Source organism: Pempheris klunzingeri, chromosome 21 (genome assembly GCF_042242105.1).
Source record: "Pempheris klunzingeri isolate RE-2024b chromosome 21, fPemKlu1.hap1, whole genome shotgun sequence".
NCBI classification, from domain to species: Eukaryota; Metazoa; Chordata; class Actinopteri; order Acropomatiformes; family Pempheridae; genus Pempheris; species Pempheris klunzingeri.
Window position 1 is genome coordinate 3,652,528 of NC_092032.1, and position 22,794 is coordinate 3,675,321.

Sequence of the window (22,794 nt, forward strand, 5' to 3'; positions counted from 1 at the left end):
TTAAATGATCTATTCACACGCTCCGTACAATTTGTTGCAGATCCGTCTAAATTTGGCATTTGACCAACACAATGAGACAGACACTACCATCATGGAATTTCAAGTAGCCTGTGGGGGAGTGCTCTGTTACTGTCGAATTCTATCAGCTTTTCATTCTTTCTCTTTCACGGTCTCTTGTCTGACACTACTCCTTTGAATCTGTCTCTGCAGTTATTCCTAACCCCAAGCCATTTGTAAGCTTAGACAAGAAAACCAAATCAATTTCAAGCATTTCGGCAATGAATGAACAATCACTTCTTTCATCAATACACCAATATATCACCCCACCCCACTCTTAAATTAGGGTGACACCACAAGATTTTGGTCAAAGACTCTGCCATGCATTGTACCTGAATTGTTTGTATAACAGGGTGCTTTTTTTTTTATTTTATTTTAAATGACAGCCTCCTGCAAGCACATCTGTGGGCAGTAAAAGATTAACCTACAAATTCAGTTTCTCCATATCAACATGTTTGGCAATCAACCCTGACCGTTGGCAAATGAGCACAGACAATACCTACCATCCACTGTGATGAAGGGGTTAGTGCTGAAGTTCAAGCCACGGTTGGTACAGCCCCCAATGGCAAGGTCATCATCACTGTCCCCTGCCGATTTGTTGCTATGTCCAAAGTCTACACCTGCATTAGTGTTGTGTTTAGCAAAACTACTGTCAAACTGAGCATCTACAGATTTGCTACTGGTTACTCCTTCAGTGTCAAAACCTACAGATGGAGCTGAGCTGCTATCCATGCCGCTGAATCCCTTGGGGCTGAGGGGCACTGGAAGCACAATGCCACCTGGCTCTTTCTCAGCCTTAAAGGGGGTCCCCGGGTTCTCTTGTGGTGATAGAGGGGAGCAAGCATTGCCATCCTTCAGCGGTGGGAATGGGGAAAGGCATAGGCGGGGTTCAGGTGGGGCTTCCCGCAGGTCGATTTGTGTGGTGCCTGCTGCTGAGAGGGTGGGCGGTGGGGTTGGGGGCTGATCTTCCGCGACGGTCAGTGAACGCTTCATGGAGTGTGGTGAGCGACGTGGACCACCCATAGGTGATGCCAGCTGATCCAGCCCTGCCCCATCTCCACCTGGATATTTATCAGGCAGCTCTAGACTAGTTGGTACTGACAGGTGGGAACATTCGGACATTGCACGGCGCATAGCCTTTCTCTGCTGCTCAGCTCGTCCCATAAAGCAGGGCTCCAACTCCTCTTCTTCTATCTCTTCCTCCTCGCTGTTATCCCCTGAAGAGCCTTCTGATAACTGTCGGGGCCCAAGTGCTGCTCCGGCTCCAGTCACAACCTCATCGCCCTTCAAGTGGCTGTCATTGACAACTCCAATGACACAGTAGTTAGGGGCCACCTGGGGCATGGCGACCTTTGGGCTGGAGTCAAAACTGGAGTTGCTCCATTGCTCAGGTGGGGAGTCTCCATCTACTGGAGATGCCTCGATCAGTGAGGCTCCCATTGAGTGTGGAGGCATTGCATTACTGGGTGACGACAGCTCAATATGCCTGGCAGGGGATCCAGGAACTGGTGGCAGAGTGACCCTGCTGGTGCCTCCACATCCCAGGGCAGATGGTAAGCTGCCTGGGGAAGCAAGGGAGGGAGATAGGGACGAGGAGAGAGGACTGTCTGGGCTTTCCCCTGCACTGCCCAATGATGCGTTACCCAGTGAGGTGCTTCCGGATATGCCCCCAACCTTGCCTGGTACCTTTAGCTCCACATCCATGCTGCCCCTGCCTGGCTGTTCAAAAAAGCAAAGCTTGTCTTCATTTGTGAGTCCAGTTGGTGCCAGAGCCCCGCTACCTACCACCAGGCCCCTCGGGGAGCCCAAGTCCATGCCTGAGGGGTGCTGCCAATCCCAGCTCTGAGCCGGCACGTTGGGCGTCAGGGACGGCACCTTACACAGCTCACTGTACTCTGAGAAAGGAGATCCAGGCTGCTGATCAGAGAGGGAAGACATGCTATCTCTCCTTTCTATTCTCCTTTTCCCCCTTTCTTTGTTTCACAGTCCTTAGGTGTCTAGAGGTAATCTTTACCACTTCTCTTCCCTTATCTTCCTCTTTCTTTTGTTGTCTTGCGCTGTTGTTCCTTTTCAGTCAGTCACTCAGGTGCGTTTTGCACTCATGTGTGTGAGTGGAGTCTCTCCTGCTGTGCCTCTGCTCTGAACTCAAACACACACTGAGGGTGAGCTGGATGTACAGCTCTCGCCTCTCGTTCCCTCCCCTCTCTCTCTCTCTCTCTCTCTCTCTCTCTCTCTCTCTCTCTCTCCCTCTCTTTCTATCTGGTTCTCTCACTGATTATTTCAGTTGTCATGTGACCCAGTTGTGGCTGCCAATTGGCTGATGCCAGATTGCAGATCCAACCCTCTGTGGTGGAGTGAGTAAGCCCCCTCCCCTCTAGCTTTCTCTTTCACTCCACGTTTTTCTCCACTCAACCCCTTCCTTTCTCTCATTTTGTGTTATGGTGAAAAGCACAACACACACACACACACACACACACACACACACACACACACAGAGCTCTGTAATTCCCTTGGGGAGCACTGAATGAGGGCTGAGGCAGGGGCTTCGGGGGGGACACACACTGAGTGTCTGTCCTCTTGGGCAATGCAATGAATTTCTGGCTAACACTAATTTCTGTCAGACCACTTACTATACTTCACTTCACACACCTTTTCTCTTTTGTCTGAAACCATTTTTCTTACTATAAAATACAAAATGGTCTTTAGGAATACTTCATAAATAATACATAATAAAAGAATACCTTCTTAATACAAACAGGTGCATGGTCCTTTTTTGTTACGCTGCAGATACCTTCTGCTCCATTTTCATAAGCAGGAAGAGTTACCTAAGGATGTGTGTATGAAGAAGAAGAAGGAGAAGGGGAGATAGACAAATAGAGTTATGGGAGACGGATGAGGAGTATAACCCTTGGTAAAGAGATCCTGCTGTTTGTCAGGCTGCATCTGGTCACGTATAGAATCACACTCCATTACCCCCCCATTCTCCTACTGCGTTCATACAAACACTTGGATATCAAACACAGACGCTATGCAAAATACACAAAAACATTCATGTTCGTACATATGTGCATGTGGACACACAGCGTATGCACCTGGGTAATCATTCTGCCACCGAGCGTGTACAAAACAGTCATGAAAGACAGATGTGCTTGTACATGCACAAATACAGTCGAACACATAATTTGGGCTTACTCAGACGAACACACTGTAAGCATTTAACAGGATCTCAGCTTGCCGTCTTGCACAGAAGCACTTTACGCTCCATTCCCCCCATTCTGTCTTCCAGATTGCTCCAAAACTGTGACTTCCACAGAAATGATGAGTCTGTTAGTTTCTTTAGCTAATAGTTCGTTTGTATCATTGCATACTTTAGTGAGATGTCTCCTTGGTTGCTCCTGTTGTAATTTGCTGTTTGATATTAACGCAAGCGGGCTTTTAATTTGAAATACCTGCAGGAAATGGTTTTGGTGAAAGTAAATTACCAACGAAGAGTGACTAAGCAAATTAATCAGTGAGCGAAAGCAGTGTTTCTATTAAGATACACCGATAAACTGGTGACATGACCGAGTTGTGGCATTTATACATTTCTGGCTTTTATTGGTTAATTCCAGATAAGTTACTAAAATACCTCAGAGTGAAACAAAATATACTAATGTAGTCAATGTAGTTAATGTATTACAAATGTTCAGCTATCAGATGGCGTCAATCATTTTATAGTTGCACACATCATCTACATGACAGAAGACGTGAACTGTCAAAGGCAGTGTTACATGTGGACGGATCATTTGAGGCTACTCAGACGCATTTTAGGCAAAGGTCAGTTTGTGATAGGAAAGTAAGGCATGGCAAGAGAGATGGGCATGTTGTCCTGGGCTGAGCTGTGTGTGTGTGTGTGTGTGTGTGTGTGTGTGTGTCCAGTGCCAGTCAAAACAGCCGGCAGTCACAGGCGTTCCTGTGGCTGTCGGTTTGGACTGAAGGCTGAACGTCGGCAGAAAACAATGATTTATAACAGGCAGACAGGCAAACAGGGACAGAGCGAGGGATGGCGGGACAGAGGGTGAGGAGAATACAGACAGATGAGGGCAAAAAGAGGGAGGCGAAGGGAGAGAAGAGGGGTGAATTAAGGCCTGAGTGAGGGAGAAGACAGTTGGTCGTTAGAGCTGAACATTATGCAAAAAAATCTCATCGCCATATGAGTCACAGTTTTACGGGGAATATTGATTTTTGCACTTCATTTTACTGAAAGAAATAGAAATGATTAAGATGTGATCTTTGCTGGGTTTGTACCAAACAATCATGTTCCCTTACGTGTGGAGATTATGATTTGCACATCATCGCATCTCTGTAGCACCCCCGCATTTCTAAATGTGACGGCTGAGACACATTTGACCTTTTACCTACCTATTAAAGCGCATGTCAAAGGAGTGATGAGAAAAAAGGAGGAAGACGGGCAAGAAGGGGAACAGCGAGGGGCAACAAAGGACGCAGGAAGTGAGGGCAAACAGAAAGGATGGTCTGGAATGAGGGCAGTGGAGATTTGGTGTGGGGACACATGTCGCCTGCTGACACCATCACAGGACGAGACGGGACAGGACAAGACACAAGGCTGAAGGGTACATGCTTCTGTCTGGCTTGCCCACTCGATCTGGCATTTTGCTCCATCAAACAGACCCTGAGAAGTTCTGTTTCTGCCTCACTTGGGGTTTTAGTGGCGCTTTGGAGCTTTTGCAGAGGGTGTCAATTAAGTAAACTGAATCATGCATCAATGCTCACATACATGTGTCCTTTGAGGTAGATGTCAAAATCCTAACTTCAGCAAAACCCTAACTTTAATTTATTCAATATTCATTTCAATCTTAAAACTAAGTGAGCTGTGAATCCTGAGGATTGGCCAAAATCACCTAGGTTCAACGTCGAGTGGATCAAATAAAGAATCTTGTTTCAGCATTTGGCTTCTTAAAACGCTGAATAAACAAGAGCTACGTTTGCATCGCGTGTTTTCTCTCTGAAAAAAAGAGTCATGCTATATTAGCAATGTAAAAATGGAAAGGCGGGGACAGAGAAAGTAAAAATCTAAATAGCGTAATAAAAAATGAGAATGAGTCAGCCTCTCCCCAGGACCCCACTGAAAAAACTGGAAGAAAAAAAAAGTATAGGTAGCAATAGGAACTGCAACACAAGACATAAAATAGCTCAATTTGGGTCTAGTCTTGGACCTGATGACTGCTGGGCACACATGCATCAACCAATGTGGTGTTAAAAATATGGCAGACCAGAGCTTCAAATGAGAACTATGTCTAACATGACAAAGGATCGACTATAAATAGTATAAAAGACTGAATCCAGCAAAAGAATCTATCCTCTTCTTTAGAAAAATCTGATTCACAGATATCCCTTGGAGCATGAGGCTGCCTTCCTGAGAACCCTGCTCTCTCATATATACACACACTATATTTGTTTTCATATCATATCAGTAGAGAAATAAAGCCCCATTCTTACCAGATGACGTAATCATTTCATTTCCAGCGAGCCAAAATAACCCCTTCCATTTACAAAACCCTATCAAAAAGCAATGTCATCGCAGCACGATATGATCTGTTCTGGAGTAACAACCCCCTTGTGTATTGCAGTCGGTGTAGGTGTTTGAGGGCTGAGCTGTTGATTTTTGTTTTGAAGCTTGTGAAAGCTTCCATTTGATTTACAATACTCAATGAATGCACAACATTATGCAGGACAACTGGAGCTATTGTTGGTTACGCCCGCACGCAGTGAGTGGTGGGGCTTTGCTTCAGGGATGTGGCATTTTCATCACAGTACGCACAAGTCTGGTATTTTGGAAACTCACCAGGTGCTTGACTTCAAGTAAGTGTGAGAAGATGTGCAGCGGGGGGTGTGTCACTAACAATCAGGAAGCAGAGTGCACTTTTTAGGGTTTTCCTATGTGATGCCTGTTTGAATAAGTCATCAGTTTGCAAAAGTACTTGGTGGACAATATTTTGCCACAAAGTGCATGCACATCCCATTACTCTGATGGGTGCACGGGGGAAGAAGCAAAAACAACAGCAGAAAGCTGCTTTTTTGGAGCAATAACTCAGTGTGCGGGCGCCTTTTTCTTGACATTATGGTAATGTGACAATACGTTGTACATTTCGACTGACATGTTGATATAGAACCTCTTAAGCTTAAAATCTTAAGAATATACTGTAGACATCTACACCAACATCAACCAACTGACTGGTGGGCAGATGTGGATGAAGTACCCGGACAGAAGAGAGCGCCTATGATGGAGCTGACTGCACCTATGATGTGGCTCCAAATGAATGCAACAGTATTACGCTGTAGGCGAATGAGCAATAGTGACGTGTAGCTAGCTGAACCAATAATACAAAATGGATGAGAAGTTTCTCCGGGAACTAGAGCGGGTCTATCAATCAGAAGGTGACCATTACAGCCATGAAATGTAAAAAAGCTGTGAAAGTTGGAATCCGAAGTGCGGCGGTCAGTAAATCAGAGCAGTATTTGTTCGTATGATCAAATCATTATTCATTTTGGTCCCTCCAGGTAATGATAATGAAAAGCCATGAGAAGATATTGCCTTAATCAGATGTCATGAGTATGCCCCATTCCCCTGCCTGCTGATCTACCCATACAGCATGTCTTACACATTATGTGGTCAGTGGGGATCTGAGTTCATCTTTTTCCTGGCTTCAGTTCACCCATCAGTCTGTTTCAAACAGCTCTTGATGACGCCTACGTGTTTGGACACCATTAAGAGCAGAATGTCACCGCAGTGGAGAAGCACGTCTCTATCAAAATGCCAACAACCTCGATCACTCCGCAGACAAATCGACGACGTCCTGCTCTCTATCCCCTAAATCTGTCTGTTACACTGATCTCACATCAGCTCGCACAGACAGACAGACAAGCAGGTGTGGACAGACGGGTAGTGAGGTAGACGTGCTGGCAGGTGGGTAGATGCTCCAGGCCGGTGCACAGTGGCTGCCTCTGTGTCCCATCTGTCATCTTTTTGGTTGTTTTTTTTTTTTTTTTTGCCCAATTTCTTCTCTCCCTGCCTGCTTGCCTCCACACAGGCCGTCAAAGAGATGATCTCACCCTGTCCACCGTGTTGTCTGGCACAGACACACACGAACAGACACACACAGACTATACAAAGTGTTATATAATCCCACTGGGTGACAGGCTTTGTGCCTAATAACCTGTGCAGGCCACTACGGGGGCACTTGAACGAGGAAAAAGCTGTGGCCAATAAAAGGCCTACATGTCTGCTTTAACTGGCCTCATTCATTCAGGGTAAGGGTGACTGGAAACAGCTGTGTTTTCCCAAAACACTTCCTCTTACGTCGCTGTGTTCCTCTCTCGCAGGCTTGATGCTGTCTTCACACTACGAGCAACAAAGCGTTGCCATACAGACATTTTCAATAGAAGCAGCAACATGAAGCAAACTGACACTGAGTGTGTCACGTTACAAATAAAGCTGAGCTGGCCTCCTCTCTTTTCAGGCTCTAATGACAAGGTGTCGACCAATCGTACGTTTCTGTTTCGCCATTGCTGTTAGCCAGCTCCCCGTGCTCTTTAACGCTACTGTTTCATTTACTGACGCTAACAAAAGAAGATGCAGATCTCCTTTTGCAGGAGTAATGTTCACGTAATGTTCATGCATGCAATGTACATGTTTAACCTTAGAACACTAACCTAACGATTAGTTACGCCATCACTAACGGCGGGTATATTTTACCCGATATAATATACCCGATAAAAAAATACTTCTCATCTAAACATATTCAAGTACAACAATACATGGCAAATTGAAGTACTCTTCTTTTGTTTTCCCCCATACAACGTCTCATAAAAGAAAAAAAAGGTATCATGGGGGGACCCTATAAAAAGGCTCTAAAGTTAGTGAAAAATTAGGGAATCGTTAACGAAAAATTCCTTAAAACAAAAAAAGACGATGAAAATCACGTGACGTCAGAGTTCTAGGGTTAAATTACAATGGCAAGTTGGCGGTAGTGTGTTATTCAGCCAGCTGACACTATGCTAGCTAATGGCAGCTCCTGTGTATTGCTACTAAATCATGTTTAGGAGCTATGAAGGATAATGATAAATCACTGAGTGGTTGAGCAACACTTCAACGGTGACTCATTATCAGTGTAGCTGGCCATGCATGGAGCTTTGCCGCTCATAGTGTGAACACAGCATCAGCCACACAAGTCATCGCATCTGTTTAGTTTAAAGATTCTCTTAAACCCTTAATCCCCCCCACAAGTAGATCATATGGACTTCAAGAAGAAAATCTGTTTTATACAAAAACAAACCAAACAATTAGCTTAAACTGTAAAGCGGGACAGTTACATTCCCTCCATATGACTTTTTGGTTTTTTGTGTCTGAAGCTGAATGCTGACCATCAGCGTGCTGACTGTCCCCTTCTTTGTTCGACATGTTAGAATACAGCTGGTTTTAGTCATAAACCAAAATTGAAATTTTGATCTGATCTCATCAGAAAATCATTTCATGTTTGATTCAGACTGAATCCGTGCTTGTATGACGACGGCACCTTAAGTTCATATATATATTTATCTAGTGTTTCTACTCTTGTTGTTTCACTTTGTGTGTTACTTAATATTTCTTTTATTCTATCATTGTTTCAGTCTGGAACAGGCACTCAGAACATTTCACATTACACTGTGTATAACTGTGTATGTGACAAATAAAGGTCTTGACTCTTGAATCAATTAAAGTGGCCTAGCTCTATTTGGGACTGTGGCATCTACTGCATGACAAAACAAGGGTTTAAGTAGCCTAAACATCAGTACACCAACTATATCTTCGAACCTGGCTTTTCACCAACACTTCTTGTAATTTCAGATTTCTACGACTGTTCAGCTGTTGCTGTCGGTGCTGAAGTTTCTCTGAAGCAGTGCTCATCTCTCCTCCCTTTTTGTGTGACTTTTGGTACCAAATCAACAGCATGTGATGTGTTTAAAGTCTTAACATTGGTTCAAAATAGCTTCATATGTGTTACGTGTTTGACTGTTTCCTTCTTTCTATCACACTCAGTGTTTTTAGCGTGCACAGTGCCCAGCTCTATTGTCTTATCTTGTTTCTCCTATTTTCCAGCCTGCTTCAGTTTGTAATATGTAATAAGGGTGTGCTGCATGTTCCCATGCAGATAATCCACGAGCTACGGTGAATCTGATGCCGACAGACAGCACGTAATATAGAAAAGGCAGAAATTCCATTGCTGTGGCCTGGATACAGACAGGCATGTTTCTGTACACTAAGTCACCTCAGAGACAGAAATAGACAGAAGGAGTGATGATCACAGGTGTGGAGGCAGAGGAGGATCGGGGGGGGGGGTTGGAGGGGAGACAGCCTTTAGTCTATTTATAGCTCAATCGCATCTCTTTCGCAGCCCGTCAAAACACCCTCATCCTCTCTAAACATCCATTGTTTCCTCCTCAGCCCCTCTTCTCCTCAGTCGCCAAACCAACTGCCTCCTGTTGCTATGGCAACTGGCTTCTCATCAGAGTGTCAGTTCCAGCCACATGGGGGGTTGGGGAAAATCATCTGAGGGAATGTTTGGTGGTGATGGTGGGGCTACCATCTGAAGACCCGGGGGACGGTGGTGCAAGGATGGATGATGGCATTCAAAGACATGTACAGTGTGTGTGTGTGTGTGTGTGTTTATATGTTTTTGTTTCTTTGTTTGTTCAAAATCCCCTCAAATGTAGTGGATGCGAGAACATGGGTGACATGAACTGCGTGTCATCTCACATCATGTCCATGTTTCCATCCGCCCATTACACTGCGACAATCCTTTTCCCCTCAGTTCATCCATGTGACGAGGACGAGGATCCATGCAGAGAATGATGAGGTCTGTCTATAGAATGAGGAGCTACAGGGAAAATTGAAAATGTGACGTTCGCATCTGTTGCCACTGCTGTTAGGGTGTATGTCACTTTGTCCTGGATTTATTCCTGCAGTCTACTTCAAGAACGTGAACGTGTTCTTTAGATAGCCTGTGGTTAGCCGCAGCAGCTACTACCACAGCTAGTAAAGAGGAACCACCACAACGGGAGCTGCACTTTAATCACACAGTTCTGGCTCTTGTATTAAGATCAAAGTATTAATGACATACTGAGATTGAATAAACTGATTCAGAAATGAAGAAGATAATAATTGCGATTTATGAGTGAATCAGTTTCTCCCCCTTCCCACTTAGTTCCACAGGTATTTGAAATAGAATTCATCCTCTGGAGGCCATGAATGTCTTTCATACTACTACAACTACTACAACAACAACAACTACTGCTACTGCTACTACTACTAATAATAATTATCATCATCATCCTTAGACTGCTGCCATTAGCGTGGCCAAAAACAGGGACATCAAGTCTTTCACAGATTATATGATGATGATAAAAGGGGATATGACAGGAAAGTAAATTGTCATTGTGAAGATTGTTTATTATCCAATAAAAACAATTTCATACACATGACATATTAACATTCAATTTGCAAGCTATGATCCCATGTGAATGAGAAAAAGAAAAAGTCTTTAAAGTGTTGCTAGTGTGCAGTTTCTGCGGTTTTTGTTACTGGACAAAGTCAGCTCCCTGCTAATGAAACAATGTCAGCTCTGTACTAAGCCGGAGGTGGCTTTTCAATTCCATTTGGACTCTGGATTGGTCAACCTGTGTCACAGCCAAACAACCATGAGGCAGTCAGCAAACGGAAAACACTGCAGCAGCAGGCACTTCACCTTCACTCCAGTGCCCTATCTATTTCACTCTTTTTAAAAATGCACCTTTCAGTTTTATAGCAGACTGCCACTAATGAAAGGCTCTTGACATAATTCAATATAATTTGACACACATTTTCCAGAAATGTGACCTTTGCACAGCTCGGTGTAGACTGTGTTTGTCTGGTACTCAGCTCACTGTGCTTTGATGAAACACTTTTCATGTGTTCCCTTGCTGCCTGCTGGTTTAGGACATATCCATATTTCACAGACAGGTACACAACAGCACCAGTGCCCTTGCGTCTTGTTTTCTTGTTTGGTTTAATTAAGATGCTGAAAAGCGTTTTTGGCTGCCTCCCACTGAGGTTTGTGAAGCGCAATCACAAGTGCCACAAAAACCCGGACAGTCGCATTCCTGCTCTGCCTGTTTCTACAACTTGTGATGTGATGCTCTATAATGAATGGCTCCATAAGCTTTCACCCTGTTTCTTTCCTAAGACTTCCATTAAAAAAAGGAAGAGCTGGACCGTAGCAACATCAGTCTTTGCTGCATTATTGTCATGGCAACAACAAATGTCACTGTCTGCAACATACAGTACCCAATGCGTCACGGTCAAAAGTTACAAACAAACAAACACCACTTCGCTCCTTCACTTCCTTCACTTAATTCATATAACACATTAAACACGGCAGTTGTTTCAAAGTGGTTCACAGTGCAGAGAGGAAAAAAAAAAAAAACAAGACCAAGGACGAGGACCGATAAAAAGGGCGAGTAAAAAAATCTGATGTTAAGTGACCCAGTTCTCTAGAAGAAAATACAGGAGGAGGTTAGGTTAGGCACAGTTAAAGACTAATGAATAAAAGTGCCTTTAAGTTGGCTGCTGAAAGGTTCAATAGAGAACAGAGAAAATCTGGCAAAACTTTGAGACAGCTTCTGAGAGAGCCCTGTCACCACAGCACTTGGTCTGTGATCTGGGGATCAGCTTTGACTACCTTCATGCGTGTAACTTGACAAAAGGAGACAAGGTGCCTAGACGAGGAGCGAGCAGGTCCACAACATCTCACTGTGGAATCGAAAAGCAATGTAGTGTTTTTGGATAATGTCAGATAATGTCAGCAGAGGACAGAATGGGTCGAGGTACACAACGTTGGGAAAAATGGCTGAGTGTATTGATTTGAAACGTTTCGGAAATTGTGCAACAACCTGTCCCACAGTGCCCACAGTCCTTAGATTTTCACATGTGTGCGAACTGCACCCCCCTGGACCCAACCATCAACTACCATTGGTCAATGTATGGCACATGACCCCTGACGTCCCGAGGTCAATAACAGCAGAGCTCCCCCCATTCTCTCTCTTGTCTCTGCTGGAGCAGACTTGCTGAACCCTCAGTGGATTTGCTAGCTAAGAAAGCAGCACATCAAAGTGCTTCTCTCATTCATACCATAGCATAACAACTACACAACTACATCTTTGCAATGCACACACATGCATATGCTTGAATGTGATTCAGTGACTTTGATTTTATTGTTGGAGCCTTGTCAAAGGAGAATTTCTGTCACCGTCTGGGGCAGACAATAAAGTCTATCTATCTATCTATCTATCTATCTATTGTTGTGATGTTCTGTAAGTATTCACTGAGCCACACAGCTGAGTTGATGTTAGTTCTGCTTCATGCACACACAGCCTACAATGTCCTACAATCCTACACCCTCACATACACGTCTACCTTGAAATGGCCTTAAACAGACTCATATGTTCTTTTCAAAATAATCGTGGCTGCCATCTGGTCTTTTGAGACTCTTGCTGGCAGACGACTTTTTGTTTGAGCATTTTCTACAAAGCCGTACTGTAACATGTCAACATGTGCAAAATGATGCTGGTATTTGATTCTGTCTAACCCCCTATGGTGTGTTCTCTTTAATTCTGTCCAAAGCCTCATCATCAGGATAATGTGGACATCCTACTAACAGGTAACAGGTATTATAAAGAAGAATCTGTATAACAAGTGATATTTATCCAACTGGGAAGTTTTTAACTTATTTATTGATCGATTTCCACAATAAACTCCACATGTCGATGGTGAAAGAGTAATACAGTAACAAAGGCGTATTGATTAATGTCAGTATAACTATCTGAAATAATAGAACAATCGGGGTGTTTTATGCCCATTTCATAGTTTTATGTGTATCTGTCGAGCAGAAACTTCACCATCTGCAAGCATGCCGTCAATCTAGTTTCTCATTAAGTTCAGCATCAGTTGCTGTTCCCAGGGCAACATTAATTGATCCTCAGTCTCTATGGCAACTCCCCCCTCGCCGTTCTTTTCCTTCATCTTATCCCTCCACAGAGGCACCTACATCTCTGCCGTATCTGTGTACAACTGAAAACATGAAAATAACAATTAGACCTTTATCAATGTTTTATGTAGGATTCACAATAAACTGATCTGTGACAGTGAGCAAATCAGGCTGAAGAGGTAAACTAAAAGTCACAAATTAGGAGGCTGTTAATGCTTAATTATAACCTAATCTCTAGTTGAGTGTGTGTGTGTGTGTGTGTGTTTTTGGCACCAATCAGAGCTTCTTTCAGACTTTCTAGACCTGTCTTCTAGCTGCTGAGCTTTAAAGGGCAAGATGCTTCATGCTAACATTGCGTAACATTGCCTGCCTAACATTGTGTCTGAGAGTCTTGCACCTTTTGGAAGCAGTCGAAGCTTCTGGGAGAGTGGTGATGTAGTGTGTGTGCTGGTGCATACACTCCAATAATGTGATAACATGGAACAATGAGCAGAAGAGAACTGCTTGGGCCAAGAAACGCTAGGAATGGACATTAGACCGGTGGAAAACTGTACATTAGTGTGATGAATCCAGATTTGAGAACACCTTCGCCGCTCCATGTCTATGGAACTTTATTGGACATATGGAACATCATTTTTCTTACGTACACTAAAGTGCAAAAGTCTTGTGTCAAGTGTGAAGAACTGCTGCAAACTAAGAATGCTTTCAAAGATGTAGAATTTAATTGTTTCTTTTATTGATTTACAAAATGCAAAGTGAGCGAACAGAAGAAAATTCTAAATCTAATCAATATCTGGTGTGACCGCCCTTTGCCTTCAAAACAGCATCAATTCTTCTAAGTACACTTAGATTTTCCTTCTGTTCGCTCACTTTGCATTTTGTAAATCTGTAAATTGATAGACCATCATGGAGGCCCCTGACCACCCTCTACTAGGACAGTGGAGCACCTGGTGGTATACAGGAAATCATTCCTGCCCAACGCAATAACCCTTTACAACAACCTCCATCCTCTATCTATCTTCATCAGCCTCTATGTCTCTATCTCTTTCAAACAGCTATCTATCTATTCCTTCTTCTAGTGTTCTAACAAGCTAACATTTGTCCTTTTTTATCTGCCTCTATATCAATAAAGAACAACAAATAAGGAGCACATTTGTGTCTACCTGTTTGAAGCCATTTGTCTGCTTCTCTGTCTCTGCATCCATAGAACTGTTCTTGCCGAGAGCTTCCCGCTTCCCTCTTTGTTTACCCATCAGCTAGATTGTCGACCTTTTTCCATGCCTCCCGCCAGGTTCATGTTTTCTCCTCATATCTGTCTGCTTCCTGTCATATCTGTCATTCTTGTTTTCTCTCAGTCTGTCTAAAGTCTGCCTGCCTTGAGAGCAGCTAGGCGGCTTTCTGCTTTCAGATGCTTTCATCTGCAAACACCTATTTTCATTTATTTAACAGAGGCTGGATCTGCAAAACATCCTCTCTTCACTGCTTTCTCACTGGAATGCAAAACACAGAGTCGTCTTCAGCTAAATGTAACTGAGTGAAAGAGCCAAAAGCCAAGTGCCAGTCTGTTCTTACGCAGGCAAAAACATTTAAATGTTTGAATTCTTATGTGCTGAGAGGTCACCAGCTTTCAGGCAAAATCCCTCGAACCAAGCTACAGTATAGCACTAATGATACTGAATGTACAACATTTAGACAACGTTCTCTCTCCATCTCACATTTTGGATTAATCCTGATAGGACACATACTGTACACTATAGACCTACGTGTTTCTTACCTGCTGCCTAACAAAAGCTCAGAACAAGTTCCTCTAATGTGTTAGAGTACAAAGTTGATGAATTATATGGGTATAGTCTATTTAGATCTATGAGAGTTCTCATTTTGCACACGTTTGGAGCAATTCAACTTCAGGAAAGAGAGGGCTTCTTATCACAAATGTCAGAGTGGACAGCATACTATGACTGTATTTATGTAACATGACACTGAATGAAATAATGCAGGCCCCCACAGTATGGAGATTCAGCACCATGGACAGACCTCAGCTGCTTTCAAAGTGTTCTGTGACTCTGTAATCCCCGGTGATGTCATCAGGGTTACATCAGCTTGTGCTTAAAGACCACTAATAGATAGACGGACCTCAGTACAGACAGTCAGATGGACAGACAGATAGAAACATACCTCGTCTAAACATAGACAAGCATAATGCCTGCTAATATGCTGTAGATGGTTAGTGCAAATCGAGTAGAAACAGTTTTGACTACTGATTTTACCCGTCCCCCACTGTCCTGTGTTGTAATATCCCATCTGGAAAAAATAGTAACTTCTCTAAGTCCTGTTCTGATTCAGGTGTGAGCTGATCTATGTGCCTAAAGTGGTGTGTTCAATTTGTATTGCTATGTCAAGTAGCCTAAATGAGCTCATTTCAGTAGAGGTGGGTGGGTGGGGGGGCTCTTGGAACCTGAATGACTTTTTGTAAAATATGCTTTGTGGGCACATGTTGTAGAGGTGAAGGAAATACTATTAATAAATAAATGAATGAATAAAATAAAAACACTAATAAATCTCACAAAAGCAACATGACTCAAGGATATTTACATTTCTATCTGTTTTCAGTGCGGGAAACTAACTCCTAACTCACCAAGACGTCCACTAACTGTGTTGATGTGACTGCCTATTTAAAATGTTAATATCAAAATGAATCAAATCTTGAGCACAGCCCACACAGCCGGCCCGGACACCTCGCTCTGTGGGTCGACAGTCTGGTGGTGGGCCACGGCACGTCTTCTGGGAAATAACCCGGACTGACTCGCAATCTTGTCTGATAGTTAACTTTTTCGCAGGCATGCTACAGTTGGCTTTTACAGCGAGACAAAATCCCAACACTTCCCCCAAAGCTGTCAAAAGGCATTAGCTCACCCCATTTCCAGGATGGGGCCATAATGTACAATCGTCCCTCCTGGGCTACCATCTAACAGCCTGTGCCCCAATGAAAGAAGCCTAAACAACAGCGAAAAGCTCCATGTGGTAAAAATAGACCGCTGATACAGTATATTCACGCCTGCCTGCCTTTTGAGGATTTGTGTTTGTCCTCAAATAGCTTGATGACTCAGTTGTGTATTTCTGTGCGTCTGTGTGGGTGTGGATGTGTCTGTGCAGGGACACAGGACTACAGCAGGAGCACATCTGTGCTCTTTATACTGGCTGGCACTTGGGCTTTAACTCTGTGTGAGAGAGAGAAGTCTGTGTTGATGCTGGAGGAGAACGACTGTTGTTGTGATGTGGCCTGGATGTCCCTCCTGGTTATTGTGATGCCACGTCTACTTTTTATATGAATGGATAAGTTTAGAGTGAAAAAAGAACCATATCAGTGAAGAGAATCAGAAGCAAGACAGAGGGCAATACAAAGTAATATAAAGAAAGATTGTAGGCACTTAGGGGCAGTGGACAAGGCTGTCAACAGAACAATGACACGTTATTAACTTTAAATATAAAGATGGGAGTGTTTATCATGAATGTGTTAGCAGACAATAAGCTATTAAGAAGGCAAAAAGCATAATTAAGATCCATTCAGTAGCCCTATTTGTGACAACATGCCAAAAGTTCAACACCACAAGTGACACCTGGCACATGACACTCAGTCATCTGATCAACTGCTGATGTAAAAATATCCATTAGTGTAACTTTTATTCTATTTGATGTAATTTTAGCCAACAGAATCAATAGTATTCTGGAAGTTGTAGTCAATACAAAGTGTCTTTTCGCTGTTTATACATGTATAGCACATGTACAGTGTACAGAGATGTGTAGACGGTCGTCATGGGCAGTCAGACAGTGTTTGTCTATTAAGAGCCCAGCAGGAAGTTAATGCTAGTAGCAGAGCTACACCAGCCCTGCTAGTTAGGCTTTTGCATGCAGGGTTGATAACGTATATCTTTCATCACAAGAAGGGTTTATCAATGATTCTTATTCACTCCCTCTCCTGTTCACCTCCATATTCCTTCACCAACCCCACACGTCTTCCAAAGCATCCTCTCTCCTCCCTTCATCCTTTCTTCATCCCTACTACTACACCCCTACTTTTTTTTTTATGATTTAAGCACTTACTACACCCTTCTTCCTCACTGTACGGCTGTCTGTAAGCCACCAAAGTCTAGCTCTCTCTTCCGTGTCCCACATGCCTTCTTATCTTTTGTTCAAGGCTTAAATACCACTCTTGGCGACAAAGACCCACCCCTGGACACTGACAAAAGGGCTCATTACACAAAGGGAAGACATTGCCAGCTGCGTTCAGCGCTCTGTCTTGCTCCTTTTCTTTCATACGTGCACACATTCATGCAAGCTCACACACATAAGCAAAACACATAAAGAACTCATGCTCTTCAAAATTGATGACAGACATTCACGAGTGTCATGTCTAGCCATGGTAGCAGTGGCTTTAAGGTTGTAACATGCACATTAACATGCACTGACGGCAAACACATACATGTGTGGAGGACCGCTGCCACACACACACACACACACACACACACACACACACATTTGCAAAATATAAAAGCAGTCATACAAGATATAACCACACTGTCTATAACAAAGATTCAAATTCAGCCCAGCAGGCATGAATCCAGATGTTCTAGAATAACTGTGTAACTTAGAAGTGGCAGAAATACTAATAGAAGCCCTTTCATTCTTGAGGAAGGATGGGGGCATTGATCAAAGCTGCTTAATAGCCAGGTTCAGCCCTCCACTGTTCCTGCTGAGAGCTGAAGACCGGCTCAGTCCTCATTACAGCCTCCAATGGGAGGCAGAGACAGGAAGCGTTGACAAGAAGGATAAGGACATGAACCTTCTGGAACTCTGCATCTCCATAAATCACAGTAACACACACACACACACACACACAACAATTTAGCTTTTCGGGAAAACACACATACACACACACACATATAAATGCATATACACAAACATAATTCCAAGCACACACATGTGGACAAATGCCAGCATGCACTTAGATATACACTTCAATAGCCGCATCAACATATACAACCATACACAGGTGACATCCACACATCCACAGCCTATTCTATTTTTGGCTTGTCCTCCCTGGCTGGTGTAAACATTATTATTTCCCAGTCTGCTGAAAACGCTTCTCCTACACAAGCAACACTACAACAAGTTCATTTCATACTGAGACAAGAGCTGGACACGACTCTTCCTTTGACTCCCTCTGTTTTCTATTAGTTACCATTACGCTAGACAAGGTAGCCATGAAATTCCAATCCAAAGCAAGTCTTCCACCACCTCCAATGGGTCCACAAGGCATTTCCAGGCCAGGTAGGATATTTAACCCAGCATGTTCTGAGTTCTAATTGCCCCGTATTTGAGTTAAACCACACTTTAGGAGGCATCCTTGTCATATGCCTGAAAAGACAAATGTCTGAGCTCCAACCCCTTCCTGTAAGGGTGAGACCAACCATCCTGCAAGGGAAACTACATCCAGCCACTTTTGGTTTTTCATTCTTTTGGTCATTGTTCATTTTTCCTGGCCATAGGAAATGGTTATACACATATGTGTCACAACAGAAGTGATCACAGGTTGTAAAGCCAAAAGCACAACATCATCTGTAAAGAGTACAGGTGTCACCCTGACGTCACCAAAAAGACTCTCTCCAGACTTGGGCTGTGCCTTCATGATTGAGTATAGCTTTTCTGTGAGCTCCTACATTTCTGCTCTGAGCAACAACAACCTTGTTAATGAATTTTGCACTCATGAAACACTCAACTGTCTTTGTCCTCCCTCGATCAATCCATAGACATTGCAAGAAACTAGTCTCAATAACAATTCCACCAAAAAAAAAAACAACACAATAAAGCCACGAGAGGAATTAAAATTAGACTCACCTACGGTGGAGGAGCAGCCAAGGCAGCAATCATCACAGACCATGGAAAGTAAAATGGACAAACACAACAATTACCATCTGAGTTTTTTAAGTCATACTCTCAGGAGACAGCAGGATGTGAACTATTGATGCATAAAAACAGAGGAGTGTTATTATGACACCAACAAAGCCATTTCCTTCAATATTCTTTTCTAGGAGACGTTGTAAAGAAACATGCAGCTAGTGAGAAAAAAGAGTTAATTGGACACAGAAGAGAGAAGATAGGGTGACATCTCACCCCTGGATGCAAAGGAAATAGAGCATGATTACAGTGTTATCATACACCTGGACAGAAGAGGAGAAGAAAAGGTATGTTTTGATTTGGTGCCTAGTGATGACGCTCAGGAGAAAGACTGTGATTTGTTAGTAGCGGCACACCCATCGACAGCAACAACTGTTAATTATGAGAACATCCTGGCAGTACATCATTGGTAATTAAGATAAAGATAAAAGTCAAGCCAATCCACAGCCTCAGCTGGTCAACACTCGAGCCCATGCGTTAGTCACTCACAAACAGCCCAGACTGGATAAGCCAAACAGCCCCAGTGTTTTTAGATAAATGTGTCCATGCAAGGGGCAATACAAACAGGTCTAATTATCCATCTAACCCCTAATGAGTAAAAGACACCCAAGCAATTAAACCTGGCCAAAAATATAATTTGAAATCAGCTTAAAACATCTAAACACTTGAAGATGAATGAAGCTGGATGAAAAGATCATGCACTGCAATAATCCATTCATCTTTCATTTTCAGTTACTCTAGTCAACTTCTATTTTTTCTGGGGCTGACTGCAACCAACCTTCGATGATGGGGGTAACTGGAGGGACCACAGCTGGTTCTTCCATGGAATCTGCAAAGCTGGGAAAGAAGGGCTTAGCTGCAGGGTTAAGACCAGATCCTGGAGCTCCCTGATGGGTCACCGGTGGAGGGGAAGAGGGGCTGATGACTGGGGATGCTTGTGGAGGGATCTTACTTCCTGGGGAGGTGGGGCTACTCGCAGAGGGGGAGGAAGATGAAGAACGAAACTTCTTAAATTGTTTCTGGGCCGATTTGGCATCTTTGTGCTCTTTGGGTTGGAATTCCTGTGCTGTGGTTTTGGGGGAGCGGAGAGGGGCCGGGCTAGGGGTGTCGAAGGACAGCCCCAAGGTTAAAGGATGACCAGAACTGCTCATATCACTGAGGTCATATAGCTCACTGTTGCTGCTGACCTGGGAGTCGTTCAGGAACCATGACGCATCTGAAGGTGAGAGAGGTGGGGCTGAGGCTAACACCTCGCTCTCCTTTGGGGAGAGGCCTAAGCTTGGCAGGGAGGCGGGGCTGAAAGCTGAAGTGTCTCCCTCAGGCACGTCTCGAACACAAGACTCTTGAAGGGAACTGGTGCTGTCAAACATCCCACTGTCAACCATGTCACCACCTGCTGCTTCATCCTCTGGAGAGAAAGGTGGCAAAAAGACCTGGTTACTGTTACCAAAGCTGGCGTTTTCGGTATCTATCAGGAGGTCAAATGGATCGGCAGGGTGAGGAGCAGTGGGGAAGGAGCCAAGTGTTGCACTGTCGTTGGTAGAGGGCATAGTGAATGGAGCAGCTGTGGCTTTCAGCTCGCTGTTCAGCACCAGTGGGTTGATGGAGGCAGCTGTTGAGGGGAACAGGTCCTGGAACAGGGGAGAGGACACCAGGCCTTCTTCTGGGTACACCTCCTTTTTCCAGGTGCTCTGACTGGTGTCCATGTTTGCAAACGTGTCCTCCAGGTTTGCCTGAACAGAACTCCCTAGATCCATTTTCAGCTCTTCTGTGATTTGAGAGACTGATGCAGACGCAGGGACAAATGGTTCTGCTATCACTCCCCATTCCTCTGGAAGCTTCTTCCTGCTCTTCCCCCTCTTCCCCCGGCCTCCACCCTTTCCAAGCTGCTCCTCCCAGCCACCATCTCCTCTATCCCGACGTGGTCCAATCCTGTGATAGAACTCCTCTGTTAAGGGAGTGTTTTGTCCCTGTGCTTGCACCTCAGAGGGACTCCTGGCCTCAAGGTGTTCATAGGAACCCTCATCTTTCTGTCGCCTTTTCTTTTTCTTCTTTTGTTTTCGGTCTGATCCATCTCCCTCCCTTTCGTCGCCTCCAGCATAGGCGGTGCTCTCTCGGCTAGGCCAACTGTCATGTGGATTGTCTGGGCTGACTGCGAGATGGCCGGCATGGCGACTGATCACCGTGGAGACACTGGGGGTGAAAGGGAGGTCTGTCGGTAGGCAACCAGCCTGGTCTGGCCAGCAGTCGCCTAAGGCACCTTGTTGTGGGTGAAGAGGGGAAAGTTTAAAGTTGGGGGAGATGGGCATGTGCATATGAATTGGTTCCCTTAGTCTAACTCAAACAGAAAATCACTTCAGACACTTCAGAATGTATGACAAAGAGGCAAAAATTAAAAATGGTTAGTCTAAAAACAATAAAGCAAAGATGATCATAACACTCAATGTACGCAGAAACATAGAAGCTTTTGAGTTTTAAATAAAAGGCGTTATTCTAGCTATTTTTATCTAGTATGGGATGGTGAGAAGGCTAAGAAGATGACAAAGTGCATCAGACAAGATCAGGTCAGATCATAGAAGCATCTGGAGCAGTTCAATCCAAGGCCAGAAGGGCTGCATGTTGCCCCACAAAGCTGAGCCTTAACCACTACATCCTTTGTGGAACCCTTGTGGACTGTAAGAGTGGGTTTTCGCTTTCTTTAATCTGTTACTCTTTGGTCATGTTTTCTGTGTCAGTGTTTGAACGAGTGAGTGCTCGGAGGAATCCGAATCGACCACATACACACATACACACACACACACACACACAAGCATGCTGGAGAGTGTTGAATGAAATGAGAAGTGAGAGAAGTGGTGATGTGGGCTGGCTGACTCACTGCAGCCTCAGAGTCGAGGAAAGCGCTGCACGCTCACACTGAAACTACTGGGCAGCCAAAGAGCTCTGTGTGAAATCAAAGCAGAAATCTAAGTCATGTAGTACGCATACAGTACTCTACATGCACACCTACATGGACACAGAAAAACTAAAAGACTGTTGAATGGGCCCATAAAAAGGAGAGCAATTACTGCCAACCATGCTGTAACTAAAACAGCCCGGTGTTGGGACATCGTATAATAAATCTCAGGTAGAGAGGTAACAAGAGTACAGGGGAAATTGCCAGCTGAGACAGGGGGTGTTCTACTTTGTCCCACTTTGTTTCCAGTTTTCAGTCACTCTCTCTCTCTCTCTCTCACACACACACACAGAGGAAGAGCTAAAGTGGGGCGGCTGTTAGTTAGTGCCCCATAGTACATACAGTACAGTTGCTCTCTAGAGTGCCGTATTTCATTTTAACAATCACATGTCAAACCTGTGCTCCCCGTACAGTATATGCAGCAACTGGGGGAAAAAAGCGACATCAGCCAAATGGATCAGAATGACTTGAATACTGTGTCATTCAGTCTCATCAAGGGAGCATCGAGGCACATCCGTCACACGGTCTGCGCATTTATTGTAGTTACGCCACAGTTTCATAAATAAATAACTAAAAATACAGAGCAGCATGCATTGTGGCTACTTTTGCTCTATTTTCACATGATGCTCTGATCAAACACTATTACACACTGGAATAAACACGGGGTGTCCAAGTTAGTAGTTCAGATATAGTTGTAAAAATAATTTCAAATCCAAAACTGAATACCTCTGAATTACAAAATAAATTGTCGGAATAACAATTTTATTT

At 43.9% G+C, this 22,794-nt stretch overlaps 1 protein-coding gene across 8 annotated transcripts in view; it reads right to left on the bottom strand.

Moving 5' to 3' along the window:
* The window catches only part of LOC139221269 (microtubule-associated protein 4), a 98,910-nt gene that overhangs the window by 26,342 nt on the left and 49,774 nt on the right, over nucleotides 1–22,794 (bottom strand). For 7 of the 8 annotated variants that reach the window (XM_070853198.1, XM_070853200.1, XM_070853202.1 and 4 more), the window contains one exon: nucleotides 19,852–21,333. The exons of the other annotated variant lie outside the window; for it this stretch is intronic. In XM_070853198.1, the coding sequence (XP_070709299.1) occupies nucleotides 19,852–21,333 (1,482 nt within the window). The remainder of the gene's footprint in view (nucleotides 1–19,851; nucleotides 21,334–22,794) is intronic. 8 annotated transcript variants of the gene reach the window in all.